This window comes from Onychomys torridus, chromosome 4 (genome assembly GCF_903995425.1).
Source record: "Onychomys torridus chromosome 4, mOncTor1.1, whole genome shotgun sequence".
Lineage (NCBI taxonomy): Eukaryota > Metazoa > Chordata > Mammalia > Rodentia > Cricetidae > Onychomys > Onychomys torridus.
In genome coordinates, this window is record NC_050446.1 from 105,021,413 (window position 1) to 105,044,337 (window position 22,925).

Here is a 22,925-nt window from a genome sequence, read left to right on the forward strand (position 1 = left end):
ATACTGTGATGCAGTGAGCAATTTCAGAAATTGGACACTTTAGCTTTTAAAGACACATAGTACTTTTTATAATTTTTAAACTGAGTTACCTGTCCATCTAAAAAAAGGCGTGACTTGCAACAATTTTCAGAGCAAGTTAAAATGAATGACAGCTCTCCCAGCCTTTCCCACAGTGCCCACCAGCACAGAAAGACTACACACAGGTGTAAGCCTAAAGATCCCTGCAACCTTATGCAGGCACGTCAAAGGCATAGTGTTTGAGGCACTGTACAAGGCACATGTGAACAGTTTTATTTTGTGGTGCTGGGGACCAAACCCAGCACCTCCCACATTCGTGGCAAACACAGTCACTGACTCACATCTCCGCCCTATTTTGTGCCCTTTGGAAAGTAGTTTCAAGATTAACAATTTACTCAATGCTTTAGTAACATTGTCTGAAAACCCTGTGGGATCCTGAGTAGATGAGGGGGCTAATTTGACTTTGACCTTGTTCCTTTTCTTCAGGGCCTTATTTCATGTGCTTTTAAATTTCTCCTGAATTTTTCAACTTAAATTTATGTCTACTGAACCCTAACTCAACACAATCTCATTCAGATTTCTTCTGTGACCCTAAACCCCAAGATAATATCTTGATTCTGTGTCTGTGGATTGCCAGACTTACCAAACAAGATAGTAATGACTATAGAAAGACTCCAAGCTGGGCAGTGGTGGCGCACGCCTTTAATCCCAGCACTCGGGAGGCAGAGGCAGGTGGATCTCTGTGAGTTTGAGGCCAGCCTGGTCTACAGAGTGAGATCCAGGACAGGCACCAAAGCTACATAGAGAAACCCTGTCGAAAAACCAAACAAAAACAAGCCAGGAGGTGATAGTGGTGCATGCTTTTAGTCCTAGCACTTGGGAGGCAGAGGCAGACAGACCTCAGTGAGGTTGAGTTCAAGGCTAGCCCGGTCTACAGAGCAAGTTCTAAGGCAACCAGAGCTGATACATAGAGAAACCCAGTCTCAAAACAAAACAAAAAAAAAAAAAAGAAAAAACAAAAAAAAAAAAGAAATGCTTACTACTCTTACCAAAAACTCAAGTTTGGTCCCCAGCACACACACATACACATAACAGTAATTAAAACAAAAATAAAACACTGCCTCAAAAGGTAACTTAGGCTAACAGATAAAGAAAAAAATGCATAAGATTTTGTGGCTCAAGATCATTTTGAAGATGCTTATTTATTCTGAGCAAAATATACAACTACAGCAGCTTGCCACTGCCATAGGTTATACACACTCTGTAGTAACATAAATAGGTCTGTAACAGAAAAGAGGATACCCATGGCTACTTGATAGATGGTTTTATTATCTACCTATACTCTGGCTTTTATAATTACGTGGTTAGAAGATAGGTTGAGAATCCCTATATCAAATACTTAGGACCAGAGGTGTTTCAGATTTCAAGTCTGGGTATCTGCATGGACTACCACTTGAATATCCCTGATCTGAGATCTGTGCTCAGTTTCAGATTTTAGAACATTTCTGACTTGGATTTTCTGGTTAAGGATGCTCAACCTACAGGTGTAGAGTGTACACCTATTATTTTTATGAGCATAAATGCCACCCAGGCCCTTCAGAGAGCAGAGGTGAACACTTTCTCATGGAGGTATGCTAGCTTCTCTAAGCGAGTCCGTTTCAGTAGTGGAAGCCATTCCCAGTAGGATAATTCTACCACACGGTACCCAATTCGAGCCAGCTGCCTCCTCTTCATATTGTGCAGTCCAAGCAGATCCCTAGTACCATAGCAATATTGGTTCTTGTTTGTCAACTGGATAGCTAGCTTCACTAGTGGGGGCTGCATGTGGGCTAGAGGATACAGGCCATCTGTCCCCACATCTCCCAATCTATCTGTCACATTGCAAGCAGAGTCCATCAAGGGTACAGCTGTCTTCTTTCCTAACTTCATAGGGGACTGGCCAGTCTCTACCTCAATTTCTCCCTGGAAATACCTCTTGGCTTTTCCCTTTAGCAACTGATTCATCAAGTCATCTGTAAGGCTGACTCCCGCCTGCTTAAATGGTAATCGGGCTCCATCTTCCATTGGTGTCACTTCGCTGTTCAACGGTAATGGCTTCATGTTAGCATCAAGCTGAACCTCCAAGTCAGAAGATCGGGTGTGAGGCAAAATCATATGGTGCTTGATGTACTGGGGGCCACCTAACATGGTCTCAAGTAAATAGAGAGCTTCTAGGAACTCAGGCTTTGATCTCATATCCTTGCTTGCTAAATTCCACAGTGTTACAGATGCCTCGTGCTGAAGGTGAGAAGTAAGACGACTGCCCTCATAATCTGGACACTCAATGGCAACTGTACCATCCAGAGTATACAGTTCCTTAGTGAGTTCAAACTTACTTCTTTCTTGAGCTAACCTGACAAACCCTGGACTCAGAGCAACATTGATAAACTCAGCTGGAAAGTATTCAGAAAATGCCAAGCCAAGCAGGCAGGTCAGAAGGTGCTCTGGGTACTGGTTGAATTCAGGCATCTTCCTGTGGATTTCATTTATCAGACTGGAATAAAATTCTTCTGCGTTGGGTGGCTTATAGTTCAGAGTTCCAAAAGACCACAGAATTTTGGCAACATCTTTACTTCGACAGTGTGTTACCCTTGGAGGCAAAGAGGCAGCTACTGCATTCATCACTCTTTCATCCAGGAAGCGTAAGGCTGAGCAGGAGAGAGTGAGGTGCATAACACCCTGAACCCCCAAGGAAGGAATTCGCTGAGGAGCAATTTCTCCAAACTGCCTCATGAAATTTACATGATCTACATGAGTGAAACGAAACATTTTAAGAATATGAACTAAGGTGTGGCTGCTGAGATGCTGCATGTTAGCACAAGCCAGGTCTCCAATTTTCCGCATGACAAATTCAGAGAGACTACTACTTGATTTAAAAAACCCCAAACAGATTGTACCAACCTCCTCTAAATTTATCAGATCAATATACTTAAGGATCAGTGATTCTACTTTTTGCATTAGGTCCTGTGGTACCTGACGATTTTCACCTATAATATAAATTAAGTGAATCAACTGAGACAAAGATAGCTCTTTCCAGTGTAAATGAAGGTAACTAAAAAAAAAATTTAAAAAGCGAGGCACTCTGCGACCTAAGTTCCGCCAAAGATCAGCAACCAGGAGAAGCTGATCCAGATTCATCTCCCACACCTGACGGCAAAATCTGGTTTCATATGTTTCTAGCATGGAAGGGGAGAAAGGGATTCTTAAATCAACAAAGGCTTTCAAAATACTGATCAGATCTGAGGTATCAAAGAGCTGCATGTTTTTCACAGTCAGTTGGCAGAGTAAAGCAAAGCTTTTACTGGACAGCAAAACAGAATGCTGTTCCACTGGCAGAGAGCTCAGCTTACAAAAATAAGTAGTAATGACTCTGGGCTGGAGTTTAGTTTGATAAACTCGGACTTTGTGCAAAATGAGTTCACCTTCTGAAACAGACAGGGGTTGGCAAGTCTCAGCTCTGTTATAGCTGTGAAGCTGGTACTCTGGCCTTAGCTTTAAGAACACTCGGGTCCCTTCAAAGGAATCAAAAACCTCCACATCCTCTTCAACTCTTTTCTCACTAGGTGAGCCTGGATGCAACGTGCTGGCCTTCAGGGTAGAAGCTTTGTTGAATTCCAAACCCAGGTGGGCACTGCTGGTTGTGAAGATTCTCTGAGACAAGGTGGTATTACCAATCTTCTTAACTTTTCTGGCAGGATGGCAGGAGCTATTGTGTTCAGGAAGGTTCTGTCCCCCATAATGTGTGCTGTTTTCCATATTCCAATATGCCATGCTTTGGACTGCACGGTAGGCAGAAGGATTACAAGATGCTTGGTATTTTAAAAGTTTTAACAACTTGAGAGTGGCTGCCATTCTGGAGTCTGTACTGATCTTTTTGGCAGGCAAAGCACAGTCCTCACACGTGTGGCTAGGCAAGTTCTTGTTTATATGGTGCTTGGTTAGAGATGGACAGGGAGATGTTCCACAGAAACTGCCTGTAAATCTTCGGCATACCACAAGAGTCGTAGGCCAAAAATGATGGGGCCAGAATTGGTGCCAAGTACTGAAAAAAGGGTAGATGAAGAATGAGTGGCTTCTACCTATAACACAAAATTTACACATTGTAAGAAATAGGTGCAGCCATGTGTGGTGGCACACACCTTTAATATCAGTACTTAGGAGGTAGAGGCAAGAGGATCTATGTGAGTTTCAGGCCAGCCAGGACTATCTTGTGAGGCCCCATCTCAAAAGACCAAATGAAAAGAGATAAAAAGATGCAAGTTCTACCACTGCCCATGCACGCATGTTCAATGTTAGTGAATGCCCAAAGCACAAGCCATCAAGGACAAACCTCACACCAGAAGCACCATCAGGTGGCTTCTAGACTGCGACTTGATATCAACTCACCTCCTTGGGGAAGGCAGATCTCCAAAGAAAACCTGGGAGTAAAAGTGGGCAACTCATCCCATTTCTTTACAACAAAGGAGTCCTCTGGAGAATAACAACACTGCAAAAGCTGCCATGCTAACAGTATAAGGAGAAGTGGGATCTGCTTTACTGTTTTCAATTTTTATTTGATTGTCTGGATGTTTTGTCTGCATGTGTGTCTATGCACCAGTTCTGTGATTGGTGTCTGAGGTCAGAAAAGGGAGTTGGATCCTCCGGAGCTGGAGTTACAAGCAGTTGTGAGCCACTGGACTCGGGTAGTGGGAACTGGTTCAGAGCTCAGGTTCTCTGAAAGTGCAAAAAACACTGTTCTTTTCCTATTTATTTATTTATTTAATGTGTATGGGTGTTTTGCACACCAGAAGAGGGCATCAGATCCTATGGGACTACAGTTATAAATGACTGTGAGCTGGAATAAACGTAGGAGCTGGAAATTGAACTCAGGTCCTCTGGAAGAGCAGCTGGTACTCTTAACTGCTGAGCCATCTCTCCAACCCACAATAGGCCCTTTGTGATTCCATTCTTCTAGGTCCAGTTTTGGGGTTTTGTTTTGGTTTGGTTTGGTTTTTCGAGACAGTGTTTCTCCGTGTAGCTTTGTGCCTTTCCTGTAACTCACTCTGTAGACCAGGCTGGTCTCGAACTCACAGAGATCGGCCTGCTTCTGCCTCCTGAGTGCTGGGCCACCACCCGGCTAATTTTTTTTTTTTTTAAAGATTTATTTATTTATTATGTATACAGTGTTCTGTCTGCATGTATCCCTGCAGGCCAGAAGAGGGCACCAGATCTCATTACAGGTGGTTGTGAGGCACCATGTGGTTGCTGGGAAATGAACTCAGGACCTCTGGAAGAACAGTCGATGCCCTTAACCTCTGAGCCATCTCTCCGATGCCCTTAACCTCTGAGCCATCTCTCCAGCCTCAGGTTTTTTGCTTTTTTGTTTTTTGGAACAGGGTCTTACTATGTAGTCTTGGCTGGCCTAGAACTCACTTTGTAGACCAGGCTGGCCTCAGACTCACAGAGATCTTCCTGTCTCTGTCTCCCAAGTGCTATGATAAAAGACACAGACCACATCCAGCTCAGGTTCAGTTTTAAAATGAAAATATGCTAGGGTTAAGAGGAGTATGTAGAGTAGAAATGTGAATCACAGAACTAGGCAGAAATCAACTAAGAAGATATCAACTCAACTTTGAAATGACTTTTTACAGTAGGAATGATCAGGAACTAAGAATGGCCAGCCAACAAAATCTAAATACTGAGGACTTTCATTTTAGAGGATACGAAGAAAACACAGGAGAAATCCTGAACTTCAGGTTCTGCTTTGGGGAACTTTAATGATGGCATGAAGGAGGAGGACTGTAATCTCAGCTACTCAGAAGGTTGAACCATCTCTCCAGTCCCTTCATTTGCTTTAAAGTGGGTGTGAGCATTAACTAATTAATTATAACCACAGTAACCCTCCCAGTTCTTACAGTAAAAACTTAATTACAGTCCTGGCAGTTCTGGTGCTGTTCCTCTTAGAAAAGGCCAACTGTCTTCTTTAGGCAGGTTTGTTTTCTGAGTGGTCTTATTATATAGCTTTGGCTGGCCTAAAAAATCATGATATTCTTGCCTCAGTCTACTTACTAAATGCTGGAATAACAGGTGGGTGTCATCACACCCAGCTTCCAGAATGCTTATAACAGAGTTTTGCTCACTAGTACAGACACTCAGAAACTCATACATGGTAGTGGGGGGAAGCAAAGTTTAAAACAAAAGCCTGTTCACTATTGGTCCATAGGTAGAAAAGAGCCACTCAAAGCTGTGCTTCAAGGAACCCCATGTTCACATGGCTGTCCTGCTGACAAGCACGGGGACAGCACAGGTCTCCTCTGGAGGGGCAGATTGGCAATGCTGCCACTGACCCAGGTACTAATAATTAGGTCCTCACTTGGTTAGAAGCAGTACAATTTCCACTTTCTCCCATGGAAAAAAAGAGCAGGCCATGAAACTGGCTCTCCTATATTCCTCTACCTCCTCTATTTTTTTATTTATTTTTTTATTCCTGCTAGGTGTGGTGGCACATGATTTTAATCCCAGCACTCATGACGCATAGGCAGGCATATCTCTCTTGAGTTTGAGGCCATCCTGGTCTATATAGGGAGGCTCTGTTTCAAAAACAAAACAACAGAAAAAGTTTTTTTTTTTTCATTTTATGTATATGGGTGCTTTGCCTGCTTATGTCTGTGTACCACTTGTGTGCGGTGGGGGCAAGGTGTTGGGTCTTCTGGAACTGGAGTTTCCTATTTTAGCCACCATATGGGTGCTGGGTCCTCTGAAAGAGCAACAAGTGCTTTTAGCCACTGAGCCATCTCTCCAGCCCAGTCCATAATCTTTCTTTCTTCAATGCTCATTTCTTTTTTTTTTTTTTTTCACTAGCAAAGTCCATGGAGATGTGAGCAACCAATGGACCATACAAGGTTATTGATGAAAAATTTCCATGAATGATCTTCTGAAATCTCTTCCTCTCTGTTTTTAGCCTGTTAGGTCTCAAACCCTGGACAATGACTGAGGTGCCTATTTAACATATCAAAGTACACTTAGCCACTGGGTTCTCCCAGCATCTCTCAGACCCTACTCATTACAGGGTCCCCCTGGCTGGCACACCCCACCCCCTATCCTAAACTTCTCCAGCCCAGAAGCTGGCTGCCTTTCCCCCAGAGGCTCTTCCCTATATAATCCAGACATTTGGTTTTACTCTCTTCTTTATACCTTTTTCCCTCTTGGCCGCTGCACCCAGTTACCCCCTTTCCCTCCCAGCCTCCTCACACGGCTCAGGGTCATGTGTACTCTGGACTCTTCCAGATGTCTCTGCCTCTGGCAATGCTCTCCCTTTTTATCTACAATAAACTTTCTCCTCCACCATACCTAGGAGCAGTCATGTCCTGTTAGGGGCCATGCGAGGGAACCAACAGGCAGCACTGGAACTCATGGAACATGGCTGGGCAGTTGGCAAAGCCACACCTGAGTGAGTCTTGGAGAGGCAGAGCCCCGAGGGCTGTGTCCCAAGGACCTCACGTTGTTACTGAGCATAGCTCTGATGGTTGCCTTCGTGGTCACCACGTCCCTCATCATCTAAGGGTTGTATGAAAATTCTCAGGGGGTTTTAAGCCTCTCACTGGGTAGTGTTACTGTTACTTACAATAACAGTGATTGACTTTTTCCAAAACACTGCTGCTAGAGCAGATTGCTGATTCAACCACCACCCTTAGAAAGAACTTAGACATATAGATTGTTAGTGAGGTTAGGTTAAGATGTTTTTGTTAATGGCTGTGAGGTAGAAAATCTTGGGGTACAATTTAAACTTTAGAAAGACAAATAGTTGAACAAGGGACTCATTTGAAGTCAGGGAACAAAATAATGGAAACCTCGCTATTGCTGGCTATGATGAGTTGGTGGTCAAAGGTGATGATTAATTCCTTGTACCCACTTCTGCCCCCAGCCTCCTGATGTAAAACCTGTTGATGAGTGGGTGTGCACCCTGAGGATTTAAAGTAGTGTGGACTGACTTTTTCATATATAAAAGTTTAGATTTGTGATTTAAGAGTTTTTATAAGATTACCTTTTGAGATAAGTTATAAAGTGATTGATCCTTTCTCTGTAATCACAAAATGCAGTCTGCCACCAAAAGAACTGGCTGAGAAAAAATACCTTGCTTGCTTACACTCTGTTAATCTATAACAAGTTGCTTGGGTATGAATGTATGTGGGTTCTTGGGGATAATTTGTTTTTCACCTGTGATATGTAAAATATTTAATCATGTAAGGGATATGGAAAACATGCTGCTTTTTACTTGTATTCATTGTAATCATTCACTTGAAAAATAGAATGCAACCACATTGAAATTTTTATACTGCTTGAGAGATTTTGCTGCAGTATATAAGATGTAAGGGAAAAAATAGACACGAGAGAAGGAAAGATGTAGCAGTAGGCATCAGGAAATAGTTAGAAGGAAGTCATCAGGAAAGACACAGAAGGGGACATCGGGGTAGAAGAATGAAAGGAAAAAGAATAAAGATGAAGCCTTTATCCCTCAGCAAACAAGTCTGTGTTTTTCTCACTGACTGCATCTTGCTCCCAGGCTCTCAGACCTGCAGAAGGCTGGTCCCTCTGCAAAGTCTTTTCCTTTCCTTTCCTTTTTTTTTTTTTTTTTTTTCAATTTTATAATTCATTTATTTGTATTTTGTGTACAGGTGCTTTGCCTGAATGTTTGTCTGTGTAAGGGTGTCAGGTCCCCCAGGAGAGGAGTTATAGACAGTTGTGAGCTGCCATGCGGTAACAGGAAAGTATGTTCTAATTTCATGGTAAATCTCTATACACTGGGCTCCTTTTTTTTTGAGACAGGATCTCACTATGTGGCCCTGGAACTCACTGGGTAGACAAGGCTGAACTTTGAACTTTGAGATGCACCCACCTCCAAGTCCCCAATGCTGGGACAAAAGGTGTGTGCGACCATACCTGGTGCTACATTTGGTGTTTTACGCGCCCAGCTTCAACTGCTCAGATGGTCACAAGCTACATCCTTGGGCCCAAATTAAGCCCTGTACCTGATTTTCATAAGTAACGTTTTATCTGGACATATCTAATGTCTGTGTTGGCTTTCTCAATACAAGAACTGAGCAACTGTCTCAGAGATTGTATGGCTGTAAAACATAAAGTGTTTCTTATCTAGCTCTTTATGGAAGAAGTTCACAGCCCCCTGCTACAGACCACTAGTTAGTGGTACTAAAACTGTTAATATGAAAGAACATATCAGGGCCAGGCATTAGTGGCACACGCCTTTAATCCCAGCGCTTGGGAGGCAGAGGCAGGCAGATCTTTGTGAGTTCAAGGCCAGCCTGGTCTCCAAAGTGAGTTCCAAGAAAGGCGCAAAGCTACACAGAGAAACTCTGTCTCAAAAAACAAAAAACAAAAAACAAAAAAAAAAAGAAAAGAAAAGAAAGAACATATCAATTAACAACAAATCCTGTTGAATTTTAAATTACCTCCGCAGTTGTTTTTGTTTGTATTTGTTTGTTTGTTTTTCAGGCAAGGTTTCATAAAACCCACACTGGCCTTGAGCCTATGATATTCCTGACTCCACCCCCTATTACAGGTATATGCTGCCATATCTAGTTTATAAATGGTAACTTTTAGGGTTTTTTGTTTGTTTGTTTTTTGAGAATGGGTGATGTAGTTCAGGCTAATATCAAATTCACTATGTAGCTGAAGACGGCCTGACCTTCTGAGCCTCCTGCCTCCCACTGCTAGTGCTTGAATTACAGTGTGTGCTACAATGCCTATTTTATGAGGTATTAGGGATTGAACCCAAAGCCTCCTGCGTACTAAACAAGTACCTGACCAAGTGAGCTGTAGCCCTAGACCTATAAACAATAATTTTAAAAAACTACCTGTGCATGAGACAGAGATGTCTCAGTGGTTAAGTGCATTTGCTGGTCTTACAGGGGTCAGTTGTCAACACCCTCATGGTGACTCACAACTAAATCCAGTCCCAGGGGATCTGACACCCTCTGCTGGCTTCTGTGGGCACTAGGCATGAAAGCGGCACACATATATACATGTAGGCAAAACATTCATACACATTAAAAGAAAGAAATCTAGAAAACATTTTTGAAAATTACCTTTATCAACTAAGCATGTGGTGCACACCTTTAATGCCAGCCCTTGGATGGCAAAGGCAGGTGGATCTCTGTGAGTTCAAGGACAGCCTGGTCCACAGAGTTCTAGGATAGCCAGGGCTATATAGAGACCTTATCTCAAAAAAATAAACAAAACAAAAATAAAAGAAAGAGGGTTGGGGATTTAGCTCAGTGGCAGAGCACTTGCCTAACAAGCACAAGGCCCTGGGTTCTAACCTCAGCTCCAAAAATAAATAAATGAATAAATAAATAAAATTAAAAAAAAAAAAAAAAGATGGGCTGGAGAGATGGCTCAGAGGTTAAGAGAACTGGCTTCTCTTCCAGAGGTTCTGAGTTCAATTCCCAGCAACCACATGGTGGCTCACAACCATCTGTAATGAGATCTGGCGCCCCCTTCTGTACACATAGTAAATAAATGAATATTTAAAAAAAAAAAAGAAAGGAAGGGAGGGAGGGAGGGAGGGAGGGAGGAGGAATTACCTCTATAACTGGACATGGCGCCGCACACTTGTAATCTTAGCACTCAGAAGGCAGAGGCAGAAGGATCTCTGTGAGTTGAGTCAAAAACACTGTCTACATAGTTCTAGTTTAGCCATGACATCATACTGAGACTTTTATCTTAAAAGTCTTTATCAATCAGTTAAGAGTGCTGGCTGCTCTTCCAGAAGATCTGAGGTTCAATTCTCAGAACCCACAGGTGGCTCACAGCCATCTTTAATTCCAGTCCCAGGGGAGCCAACACCCTCTTCAGGCCTCTGCAGGCACACGGTGCACAGACACACATGCAAACAAAATACCCACACACATAAAATAAGTAAATCGTAGGCTGTGGCTACATGAAACTCCATCTCAAAACAAAGACAAAAAGTAAACAGATTATATTCTAAGATGGAAATAGGAAGAGCCCCAACCATCTTAGGGCCTCTTCTGTACCAATGCTGTCTTTTTTTTTTTTTTTCCTTTTCCTAATTAAAATTTGTGTTAGTGAACAGTGGGTTTTAAATTTTTAAAACAATTATTTTATAATTCTTTACTATTATATAATATTCTATAATTATGTGCTATGGCACATGTGTGAAGGTCACAAGACAGCTTGCAGGAGACTGTTTTCTTCTACTGTGTGGGTCCTAAGGACCGAACTCAGATTACCAGGAGTGATGACAAGTATCTTTAGCTATCTCGATAACCCAAAATAATGGGTTTTACTTATGACATGTTGCTCTATGTACTGTTCATATTCACACCCCTCCACTATAATTCTTATCCCCATTCTGCTTTTACTATCGTATGTGATACACACATGTGGAGACAAGAGGTCAATCTGGTGTCTTCCTCTATGGCTCACCACTTTATTTATTTATTTATTTTGGTTTTTCAAGACAGGGTTTCTCTGTGTAGCTTTGTGCCTTTCCTGGATCTCACTCTGTAGCCCAAGCTGGCCTCGAACTCACAGAGATCTGCCTGGCTCTGCCTCTCGAATGCTGGGATTAAAGGCGTGTGCCGCCACCGCCCAGCTACACCACTTTATTGTTTATTTTATTTTCTTTTTTGGGTTTTTTTTTTCTTTTGGTTTTTCGAGACAGGGTTTCTCTGTAGCTTTGGAGCCTGTCCTGGACTAGCTCTGTAGACCAGGCTGGCCTCAAACTCACAGAGATCCACCTGCCTCTACCTCCCGAGTGCTGGGATTACAGGCGTGCGCCGCCGCCGCCGCCGCCGCCGCCGCCGCCGCCGCCGCCGCCACCACCACCACCACCACCCAGCCACCACTTTATTTTTGAGAGAGGATCTGTCACTGAATTGAAGGTCACAACTGGCTAGACTGGCTAATGAATGAGCCCAGGAGGGCTAGGATTCCAGGCCCACGACACATCATATCCAGTTTGTTTGTTTGTTTGTTTTTTTTGAAGGTTCTGGGGATCCAAACCCGGGCCCTCGGGCTTGTGGGTCACTTTACTCACTGCGCCATCTCCCTACTTTCATGTACAGTCTAGATTCTGCACACGAGACGACACACAACCTATCCTTCTCCCCACCACCACCCTCTCGAGTCCTCCTCTCCTCTGGTGAGTCTCCCTTCAAGGCTCAGAGTCCTAAATGAACTACTTGATATGCACCAACCCCCACCTCCCCTTTAGCTTTTTGAGACAGGTCTCTTTATGCATTCCTGGCAGGTCTGGAACTTGGGAGAGATCCACCTGCCTCTGTCTCCCTAGTGTGCCACCACACCCCACTTAATTCCCATTCTAACAACCCTTCTGTAAGGTAGGTTTCGTTATTTATTTATTGTTTATGAGTAAGATATTTTATAAGATTGAGGCAATTCTCACAAGAAAAAAAAGCAATCTTCCATATGGTACAGAGCCCAAGGACTGAGTAGAGCCTGCTAGCAAAGGCTCCAAAGGCCACACTACTGGTGTACAGAGACAGCAAGACAATTCAGGAAGCAGAGGTCCAGATCTGGGGGCAGGACTGCGGAAGCTACTCTCCCAGATCTGAGGATGCCAGGAGCCAGAGTATCAACACTGGTCAGCTCAAGAGCACCTCCCATCAATCACACTCTAGTGTTCTAGTTATCACTAGAATTAGTTCACCTACTTATGAAAGGAGTACAGAGAAGACTCAAGAACTGACAACCACATGAAAGAGTGGGCTTTGCAGGGTATTCTACAGTCAAAGAAACAGTGCCATAATGGAAGACCTGAAAGTTGGCAGGCGATATTGAGATGGGAAAATTAAGAGTTCAGGGGTTAAGGGGCTGGAGAGATGATCGTACAGCGACTGAGAGCACTGGCTACTCTTCAGAGCAGTTTGACTGATCAAGCAGAGCAGTCTTAGAGAATGGGGTTTGATTCCTAGAACCCACATGGCTCATAACCATCTGTAATTCCAATTCCAGGGGATCTAATGCCCTCTTCTGGGCTCTATGGGCACTGCATGAACATAGTACATAGACATACATTCAGGCAAAACATGCAGGCAGATGAAATAAAATAATTCTAAAAAGAACAGGCACACACTTTTAATCCCAGCACATAGGAGAGGCAGGTGGGTCTCTGAGTTCAAGGCCAGGCTGATCTACAAAATGAGTTCCAGGATAGCCAGGGCTACACACAGAAACCTTGTCTCAAAAAACCAAAAACCAAATAAATAAACAAAACAGTTTTAAGGGCTGGAAAGTAGGCTCGGTGTTTAAGAACATTTACTCTTGCAAAAGACCCTAGTTCATTTCCCAGCACCCACATGGTGACTCACAACTCCAATTCCAAAAGATCTGATGCTCTTTTCTGAACACTGGGGGCACCAGGCATGTACATGATGCACATACATACATGTAGGCAAGACATTCATATATGCAAAATAAAATAAATTTAAAAGAAAGAATTAAGAGTTTTAAGATGCTGGGCATAGTAACACATGCCTTTAATGCACTGGGGAAGAAGAGGCAGGTATATCAATCTGAATTTGAGGCCAGCCTACTCTATATAGCAAGTTCTAGGACAGCCAGGGCTATGCAATGAGACCCTGTCTCAGGAGGGAGAGAGGGTGAGTTAGTTTTAAATTAGGTGAGGGGCACATACCTATACACACCTATAACCCCAGCACTTGGGAGACTCAGGCGGGACTGACACACATTCAAGGCTAGCCTAAACTAAAGAGACTGCTCTTTCCAAAAATAACAAAAAGAGTTAAGAGTTCAACAAAAATACTTTTTTTTTTTCCCAGAGCTGAGGACCCAACCCAGGGCCTTGTGCTTGCTAGGCAAGCTCTCTACCACTGAGCTAAATCCCCAACCCTCAACATAGGAGAGAAAAAAAAAGAAAAAACTCAAAGTAAAAATAGAAGAAAGATCCCAGGGCAAGAACTGTGTGAGCAGACAGAAAGAGGAACCAGTTCATGCTGGAAGAGATAAGATAGGCAGTACCCGGGAAAGGAACTTCGGATGGATAATCTAGGAATGGACAGACTGACAGAAAAATAAGCTAGTAATAACACTAACAGAAATTATTGCCAGGTATACAAGTACACACTACAGGTGTAGTGGTGCATAGAACTCCAGCATTTAAGAGGCTGAAGCAGGAAGATAATGAGTTTGATGCCAATATGGGCTAGATCTTGCTTCCAATTTTAAAAAGTAAAAAAGTGGGGGAGGGGACCTGGATAAATGGCCATGATTAAGAAAACTTCCTGCTTTTCCAGAGGACCTGAGCTTTTCAAAGGACTGGACTTTGCAGGCACACTCATACACATGGCACTTGCTCACATACACACACATATATATGCATGAAAGTAAAATAAAACTGAGAGTCCTCATCTCAAAATCAAAACAGAGAGGGAGGATGGAGGATGAGCAACACTAGCTATAATATGATGGCTCACACCTGTAATCCCAGGTACTCAGGAGGCTGAGACAGGATACAAAATTCTACCTGGGCAACTTAGTGAGTCCCAGTCTCAAAACAACAACGTTGTTAAAAGCACTTGCTGCTCTTTCGGATGACAAGGGTTCAACTCCCAGTACCCTCGTGGTAGCCAACAACCATCTATAACTCCACTTCCAGAAGATCTGACTTCCATGGGTACCAGGCAAGCATACAGTACACATACATTCATTTAGGCAAAACATTCATACACATAAAATAAATCTAAAAACAGAAACAATAAAAAGGGCCTGAGAGTGTAGCTCAGTAGTTGTTCGTTGCTTACCATACAGAGGCCTTGAGTTCACTCTAGCACCACATGAAAGCAAGAAGGAAGGAAGGAAGGAAGGAAGGAAAGAAGGAAGGAAGGAAGGAAGGGAGGGAGGAAGGGAGGGAGGGAGAGAGGGAGGGCGGGCAATACAAATGTGTTCTGTAAGCCGGGCGGTGGTGGCGCACACCTTTAATCCCAGCACTTGGGAGGCAGAGGCAGGTGGATCTCTGTGAGTTTGAGGCCAGCCTGGGCTACCAAGTGAGTTCCAGGACAGCTAGCACTGTTACACAGAGAAACCTTGTCTTGAAAAAAACCAAACAACAACAACAAAAAGCCAAGCTTAGTGGTGCACAACTTTAATTCCAGAACTAAAAAGGCAGAGGAAGGTAGAGCTGTGTGGTTTTGAGGCCAGCCTGGTCTACACAGCAAGCTCCCAGCTAGCCAAGGCAACACAGTAAGATACCCTGTCTTTAAAAAGAGAAAAAAAGTAAGGGAGAAAAGAAGAGGCAGAGTGAGACAGCAGGAGGAAGCACGCTGCAAAGGAGATGGTACAGCCAGGTAGACAAATAGGCAGGGGGGGTGGGGGGGGTGACCTTTCTTTCCTCAAGGTTGCCCAGAGCACAAACAAGAAAGCTAGAAATTAAGTAATTCCTAGTTCCTTAATGAAAGGATCCAACCTGGTGTCTCTGCACTAAGCTCCCTGTCTAGTTTAAATTTTCTAAATATACCTTCCTCTCTATCTCCTCTTTACGGCTGCTAATAGACCACAGCAGTTACAGAGGATTGGAATTTCCAGAAGGTACTATTCATCCCCCAAGAATGATGTGGTAACATAGAAACCAGAAACCTTACCTTTCTATCTTCCACATACATGCCTCAGCAAGGCCATCTTAAACCAACGTCCAGAAGTTAGAAAACGGGAACCGGGTAGAAAAGGGCAGCCATGGTAACTGTAAATCAATTAAGTGCATAACATATTTAGTATATACAAATGATCAATTCCTGATTTTCATATTGTCTTTTTTCAGTGCTAGTAATCAAACTCAGGGCCTCATAAACGCTAGGCTTACTACACAGCCTTAGCCCTAACTCTTTCTAGGAGCTAAAGTCTCCTGATGGGAGTCCACCAAAATACAGTAAAGACGCTGAGCTGTCAGCGAGATGTTAGCTAGGCTGCTCGCCCCTTCTGTTCCCACACAGGAGCAGGGCCCACCAGCAGTCCAGGGAGGTTAAGGTAAGTGCAGCAGTGCAGAGGTCAACATATGGGTCTATGAGCTAAGCCAAAACAAGATCAAAGCTGGGAAGGGAAGCCCAAGTCCAGTACAAACCACCCCTCTTCTTCCCTCCCCCCTTTTTTAAAGACAGGGTCTCAGGTAGGCGGTGGTGGCACACACCTTTAATCCCAGCACTCAGGAGGCAGAGGCTGGCAGGTCTCTTTTGAGTTTGAAGCCAGCCTAGTCTATAGAGAGAGTTCCAGGACAGCCAGAGCTACCCAAAGAAAACCTGTCTCAAAGAAAAAAAAAAAAGACCGGGTCTCCAGCCAGGTGGTTTTAATCCCAACACTCGGGAGACAGAGGCAGGCAGATCTCTGTGAATTCAAGGCCAGACTGGTCTACAGAGAGAGTTCCAGGACAGGCTCCAAAGCTACAGAGAAACCCTGTCTCGAAAAACCAAAATATCCCAAAAAGACAGGGTCTCATGTATCCTGGACTGATCTCAGACTATGTATGTAACTGAATGGGGTGGTTTGAGGACATGACTACTCCTAGGTATGGGTGGAGGTTTATTGTAAATATGAAAGAACCTAAGAGTGGCATCTGGAAGAGTCCAGAGTGAACATGGCTGACAGACTGAACCAGGCCATGGGGGGTTGGGGGAGTTGGGGGGGGGCGGGGCGAGGAGAGGCCAGAAGAGTGAGAACTAAGAGTAGTGGCCAAGAGGCAAAAAGGCCTTTAGCAAAATGGCTGAAGTTATACAGGAATCAGAGAAGCTGGGGGAAGGGAAGCCCAGCCCCTGGGCTGGAGAGTTAGAATAAGAACAGGGTATGCCAGCTAGAATGACTCTGTAACAGGTACTGAGAGTTGCTGGAAGAACCTAGCAGCCAGGTCCACTCTCTGATATGTTAAATAGGCACCTCAGTTGGTCATTTGTCCTGAGTTGTAGACCTAACAGTAGCCAGTAGAGGCAGACCTTGAACTCCTGTGAGATAGAATGCAGCATGCCCATTACTCCACTTTACAGGATGGCTAAAAAGCAGGCAGGTAAAGCTAAAGACCCACACAGCTATGAGAGAAAATTCCCAACAATAATACCAGTCACACAAAACCAGACACTTAGGCTTTTATTGTTGTTGTTGTTTGTTTGTTTGTTTTTTACCTGTTTTTCCTTTTTTTTTTTTTTTTTTCTGAGAAAGGGTTTCTCTGTGTAGCTTTGGGCCTTTTTCCTGGAACTCACTTGGTAGCCCAGGCTGGCCTCTAACTCACAGAGATCCGCCTGCCTCTGCCTCCCGAGTGCTGGGATTAAAGACGTGTGCCACCACCGCCCGGCTGTTTTTACCAATTTTTGAGGTTTCAAAGTAAGAAACTTCAGATTTCCTTTTTTTTAGAGGGATGGGGAGAGCACAGGGTCTTACTATAGGCCTGTCTAGCCTCAAACTAACAGAGATGTGCCTCCTCTATTTCCTGAGTGCTGGAATTAAAGATGTGCACTACCACGCCTGGCCAGAATTATTTTATATAAAAGTTGGCTTATTGGCTGGAGAGAAGGCTCGATGTTTAAGACCACTGGCTGCTCTCCTAGCGGATTAGGGTTTGATTCTTGGATTCCTAGCACACACTTTGGCTCACAACCAACTATATAATTCAAGTCCCAGGAGGTCCGACGCCCTCTTCTGGCCTCCTCCAGCACTGCATAAATATGGTGCACAGACATGCACAAAGGCAAAACGCCCATTCACACAAAAGAAAAATAAATTAAGTTGGCTTATTTACCCGATGAATGCCAGGGTCTCATTGGGGACCAGACAATAATAGACCACTAAGTGTGGAAGACACACAGACAACAGCCCTGGACAACTGCCAAAATGACCTCGCTTTCTCAGCTGTACGAAGCAAGTAGTAGTCTTCAGATTTTATTTTGGTCCACCATGCAGGACTAAATCACCTAGGGCTAGCCTGGGGTAACTGAGGGCAGTAGGCCTAAGAACCTATTCTAGGAACCCACTGTTCTGAGTATTCGCAGTGGGGATAAAGTACAGGGGGGGGAAATCAGTTATCTTTAACGTTTCAGTGCCTAGATATGAGCTCCACGGGATGAAGCAATGCCCTGATGTCGACGCCGCGTGAGCAATGAAACCCCCGGGGAGACTCATCAATGTATCTAGTATAAAGGCTCCTGTCCAAAGTTCCTCGAGCCAGAGCAAAGGGATGTCATGATTTGAAGAGAAAAGGATCCATCATTTCCCATTCCTGGGGAGAAAAAAAGAGAGGGAAGCAAACACGACTACCTCGAGTTGGGCTTGTACATCCAGGAACGGCTGGAAAACGGAGGCATATGTCCCACTGCCTGACCCCGTCCAAGCCCTAAACCAAACGCTGTTCGAAATGCTTTCTGCGAGAATCTGGTTAAGAAACAGACTCTTGGGACCCACCCAAGACCGCCTAGGTCACTTTCCGAGGGCTACAATGTGGACACAGCAGAACGTGGAGAGGGACCGGGCAGGATGCATCACAGCAGCCCCGCGAGATGCGCAGACACGATCTCCACTTCACAAGGGGTCAAAAGCAGCTTTCGAAGAAGTCACAGCAGCCTGGAGTGGCGAAGGTGGCCCAGATACTAAGAGGGGCTCTCGGGGGAGAGGGGGCGCTCGGGGCGCCCGCTGGGAAGCACCGCCTCGGCGCGGCAGGCCGAGGAACCGGGAGGGCGGAGCGCGCGCACAGGCCCGGTGGGGCCTGAACGCAGGCAGCAACCCGAGCCACGTCCTACGGGCATCCCACTCACCTGAGGCCCGCAGAGGTAGCGCCCCAGCTCCAGTCCCGCACCGCACAGGGGAAGTCAACACACAGAGCCTCCAGAATCAGCCTCTCCACAACTCACTTCCGGCCAGCGGCCTTCTATTTCCGCTTGCGTCAGTCCCGGAGCCGCCGAGGCTCAAAAAACTTCAGCCAGCGTTTTTTTCCCTGAAATTTTCTAGTGTCAAGCGTAAAGAGGTAACCGAGGATGTGCAGAAGGAAAAATGGTATTCTGGATGGATCGCTTTGGAAGTAATGGAGCAGCTTTGCACAGGTTCAAATCCTAGTATTACCATCAGGGTTTTATGACTTTGGAAAAGTCGCGAAAACTTTTCAAGCCTAGTTTGTCATCTACACGATGAAGATAATGATGCATTTCCAATAGTGAAAATGCTTATGCTTTCAGAAGAGGAACTAGAAATGGGTAGATGAAAAAACGGGCTCAAGGAGCCGGCCATGATGGCGCACACCTTTGATCCCAGCGCTCAGGAGGCAGAGGCAGGCAAATCTTTATGAATTGGAAGCCAGCTTGGTCTACATAGTGAGTTCCAGGATAGCCACGACTAGGTAGCGCGATCTTTTCTATAAATAATGAATGAATGAATGAATGAATGAATGAATGAATGAATGAATGAATGGCTGCAAGCTGGGTATGGTGGTGAACGCCTTTAAACCCAGTACTTGGGAGCCAGTACTTGGGAGGCAGAGGTAAGCGGATCTCTGAGTTCCAGGCCAGCCTGGTCTACAGAGCGCATTCCAGGACAGCCAGGGCTACACAGAGAAACCCTGTCTTGAAGAAACAAAACAAAGCAAACAAACAAACAAAACAAAACAAAAAAGGATGCAAGAAGCTGGGACTGGAGGAGGGTAAGTCAGGATGGTCTTGTACCTCTCTTAGGAGGATCTCCCACCTGGGCTGGAAGGGATTCTATCAAGTCCTTTGTAGCAGGAAGGCCCGTTCCCAGGCTGCTGTGAAGGAGAATTGAGATATCACACTCCCTCCAGGGCAAATGAGAGGACCAGAGCAATGTAAGAGGTTGTGACAGGAGGTTGGAACCCAGCATCCAAGCTTCTGAGTTCTATGTAAGGCAGTTTGCCAGGGTTTGAACATTTGTGCCCCTGGCCATTGGTAACAGGGTTTATACCCGTTAGGGGCTTCTTGCTGGTAGGTTTCGAACCCCAGACAAACATCTGAGGTGCCCGTTTAACAAATCAAAGTGGACCAAAGCCGTCAGGTTCTCTCAGTACCCCTCAGCCACTACTCCACCTCCTACCCTACACTTCTCCAGCCCTCTAGCTGGGCTGCCCTTCCCCTACCGACCCTTCCCTATATAATCAACCACTTCGGTTGCCTGGTCCCTTTTGGTCTGTTCTCTTTTGGGCCTCCTGGCTGTTGCATCTGGTTCTCCCCACTCCCCAACCCCCTTTCTCCCTCACCTCACTAGGCTCAGGGTCATGCCCTCTCTGGACTCTCCCAGATGTCCCTGCCTCTGACATGTCTCCCTTTCATCCACAATAAACTTTCTTCCCTACCATACCTAGGAGGAGTCATGTCCTTTCTTTTTCTTCTTTTCTCATTCACTTACGGGATTACAATCTGCCTGCAAACACAGAGTGAGAAATTCCACACCCAGGGGACAAAACTTGGTTGCTCCTGGGCAGCCATCAAAGTCCACTTTGCCAACTACTGTTTCCTAGTCTCTTCTGGAGTGAGAGGAGCTTATGGCCCAGCTCTATCTAGCCAACAGGACTGGAAGGGAAGAGTTATGGCAGGGTCCTGGGAACATTTTTTGCGCTCTCTCTCTCTCTCTCTGTGTGTGTGTGTGTGTGTGTGTGTCTCTCTCTCTCTCTCTCTCTCTCTCTCTCTCTCTCTGTGTGTGTGTGTGTCTCTCTCTCTCCTCTCTCTCTCTCTCTCTCTCTGTGTGTGTGTGTGTGTGTGTGTGTGTGTGTGTGTGTGTGTGTGTGTAGGCCAGTGGTCATCATCAGGAGTCTCTCTCAGTCTCTCTCCATCTTACTTTTTGAGACAGTGTCTCTCACTAACTGGAGCTCACGGATCAGATTTAGCTATACAGGCTAGCCAAGGAACTCCAGGGACACATTTGTATTCTGGTGGCCCCTGTGCCGGGGTTACAGACACAGACCAGGCCTCAGGGCCTGCTTTTATGTGGGTGATAGGGATCCAAACTCAGTTTCATATGCCTGTATGGCATGCACTGTATTGATAGTCATTTTAGAGTCATTTCCCCAGGCCACAGAAAAGGTTGGTGTTTTTTTTGTTTTTTTTTTAAGTATTGGTATTTATTTTCTTTCTTTTTCTTTTCTTTTCTTTTTTTTTTTTTTTGAGACAGGGTCTCACTATATAGCCCTAACTGTTCTGGAACTCACTATGTAGACCAAACTAGTCTCCAACTCAAAGATCTGCCTGCCTCTGCCTCCTGAATATTAGGATTAAAGGAGTGTGCTATCACATCCAGCCTCAGAAAAACTTCACCCCTCCCCAGACAGGGCTTCTCCTTGTAACAAACCGCCCTGACCCCTGACTGTCCTAGAACTAGCTTTGTAGACCAGGCTGGCATTGAACTCACAAAGATCTTCCTGCCTCTGCCTCCCAAGTGCTGGGATCAAAGGCATGTGCCACCACTGCTTGGCTCAAAAAACTTCTAGGAGCCGGGTGGTGGTGGCACACACCTTTAATCCCAGCACTCGGGAGGCAGAGCCAGGTGGATCTCTTTGAGTTCGAGGCCAGCCTGGGCTACCAAGTGAGTACCAGGAAAGCTACACAGAGAAACCCTGTCTTGAAAAAACCAAAAAAAAAAAAAAAAAAAAGCTTCTAGGGGCTGGAGAGGTGGCTCAGAGGTTAAGAGCACTGGCAGCTCTTCCAGAGGTCCTGAGTTCAATTCCCAGCAACCATATGGTGGCTTACAACCATCTGTAATGAAATATTATGGTGCCCTCTTCTGGCCTGCAGGCATATATGCAGGCAGAACACTATACATCATAAATAAATTTAAAAAGAACAACAAAAAATTTCTAATATCATGATAAAGTGATGCAAATCATACTCATCAAAAAGCTATGTCACTCTGTGGCATAGAGGAAACCAGGTAGGATGGGAGGTTGGAGGATGAAAAACCCTAGACTCTAGAGCAGTGCTTCTTAGCCTTCCTAAAGCTGTGACCCTTTAATACAGGTGACCCCCAGCCATAAAATTATATTCACTGCTAGTCTGTAACTGTAATTTTGCTACTGTTATGAATCATAATGTAAATATCTGATATGCTACCCCTATGAAAGGATTGTTTGACTGCAAGAGGTCGCGACCCACAGGTTGAGAACTACTGCTCTAGATCCACATGGAACCAGTATCTGTAATACCTATATCTAGAGTTATTGCGTGAAGGGAAAACAAACCACTCTGTAAAAGTGTAGCTCAAGCTGGGCGGTGGTGGCACACACCTTTAATCCCAGCACTCGGGAGGCAGAGGCAGGTGGATCTCTGTGAGTTCGAGGCCAACCTGGGCTACAGAGTGAGTTCCAGGACAGGCACCAAAGCTACAGAGAAACCCTGTCTCGAAAAACCAAAAGAAAAAAAAAAAGTATAAATCTAGTTGCAATGTTTACAGAAAATTATTGTTTCTTGTTTTTGTTTCTACTCCGAGGCATTGTGAGGACTGAAGGAATTACCATAAAGGACAGGTCACTACTTACGCGCATGCATGGGTCTCTTTGCCATTAATTGAAGACCCATTCTGTGATTCTATGCTACTCACTGTGAGGGGTTTTAAGTGACTGCAGGCTGCACCTAGCTGTCCCATCTCACCTGCCTTTTGGACGGCAGCGTAGTGTACAGGTCCTGAGCCAGAGCCAGCTGGTAGCACTGCTAAAACCCTGAGCTGAAGAGGAAGCCTCCTCCACTCCCACGCCCCATTGGTAGGAAAGGTGAACCATGACTTGTGGCCAAACATGGAAGAGTTGAAGTTGAGCCAATCTCCTTGCATAGCACAATGAGTTCCTCCTGTCCCATGCCTCCTCTGGAGAATGTTTGTTCCAGCTCTGCCTGCACCCCCAA

General features: G+C 44.9%; 2 protein-coding genes across 2 annotated transcripts in view; both read right to left on the reverse strand.

Moving 5' to 3' along the window:
- Ubox5 (U-box domain containing 5) overlaps nt 1-15,756 on the reverse strand; it is a 37,330-nt gene extending 21,574 nt beyond the window's left edge. The window contains exon 1 of the mRNA XM_036185459.1: nt 15,699-15,756. The gene's annotated coding sequence lies outside the window, so the exon portion shown is untranslated. The remainder of the gene's footprint in view (nt 1-15,698) is intronic.
- Nucleotides 1,217-15,762, reverse strand: Fastkd5 (FAST kinase domains 5). The gene is made up of 2 exons (XM_036185458.1): nt 15,699-15,762; nt 1,217-4,099 (listed from the first exon to the last, which is right to left on the reverse strand). The coding sequence occupies exons 1-2, from the start codon at nt 15,713-15,715 to the stop codon at nt 1,615-1,617; spliced, it is 2,502 nt and encodes an 833-aa protein (XP_036041351.1). The 5' UTR covers nt 15,716-15,762; the 3' UTR covers nt 1,217-1,614.
- Nucleotides 15,763-22,925: the final 7,163 nt, after the last annotated feature.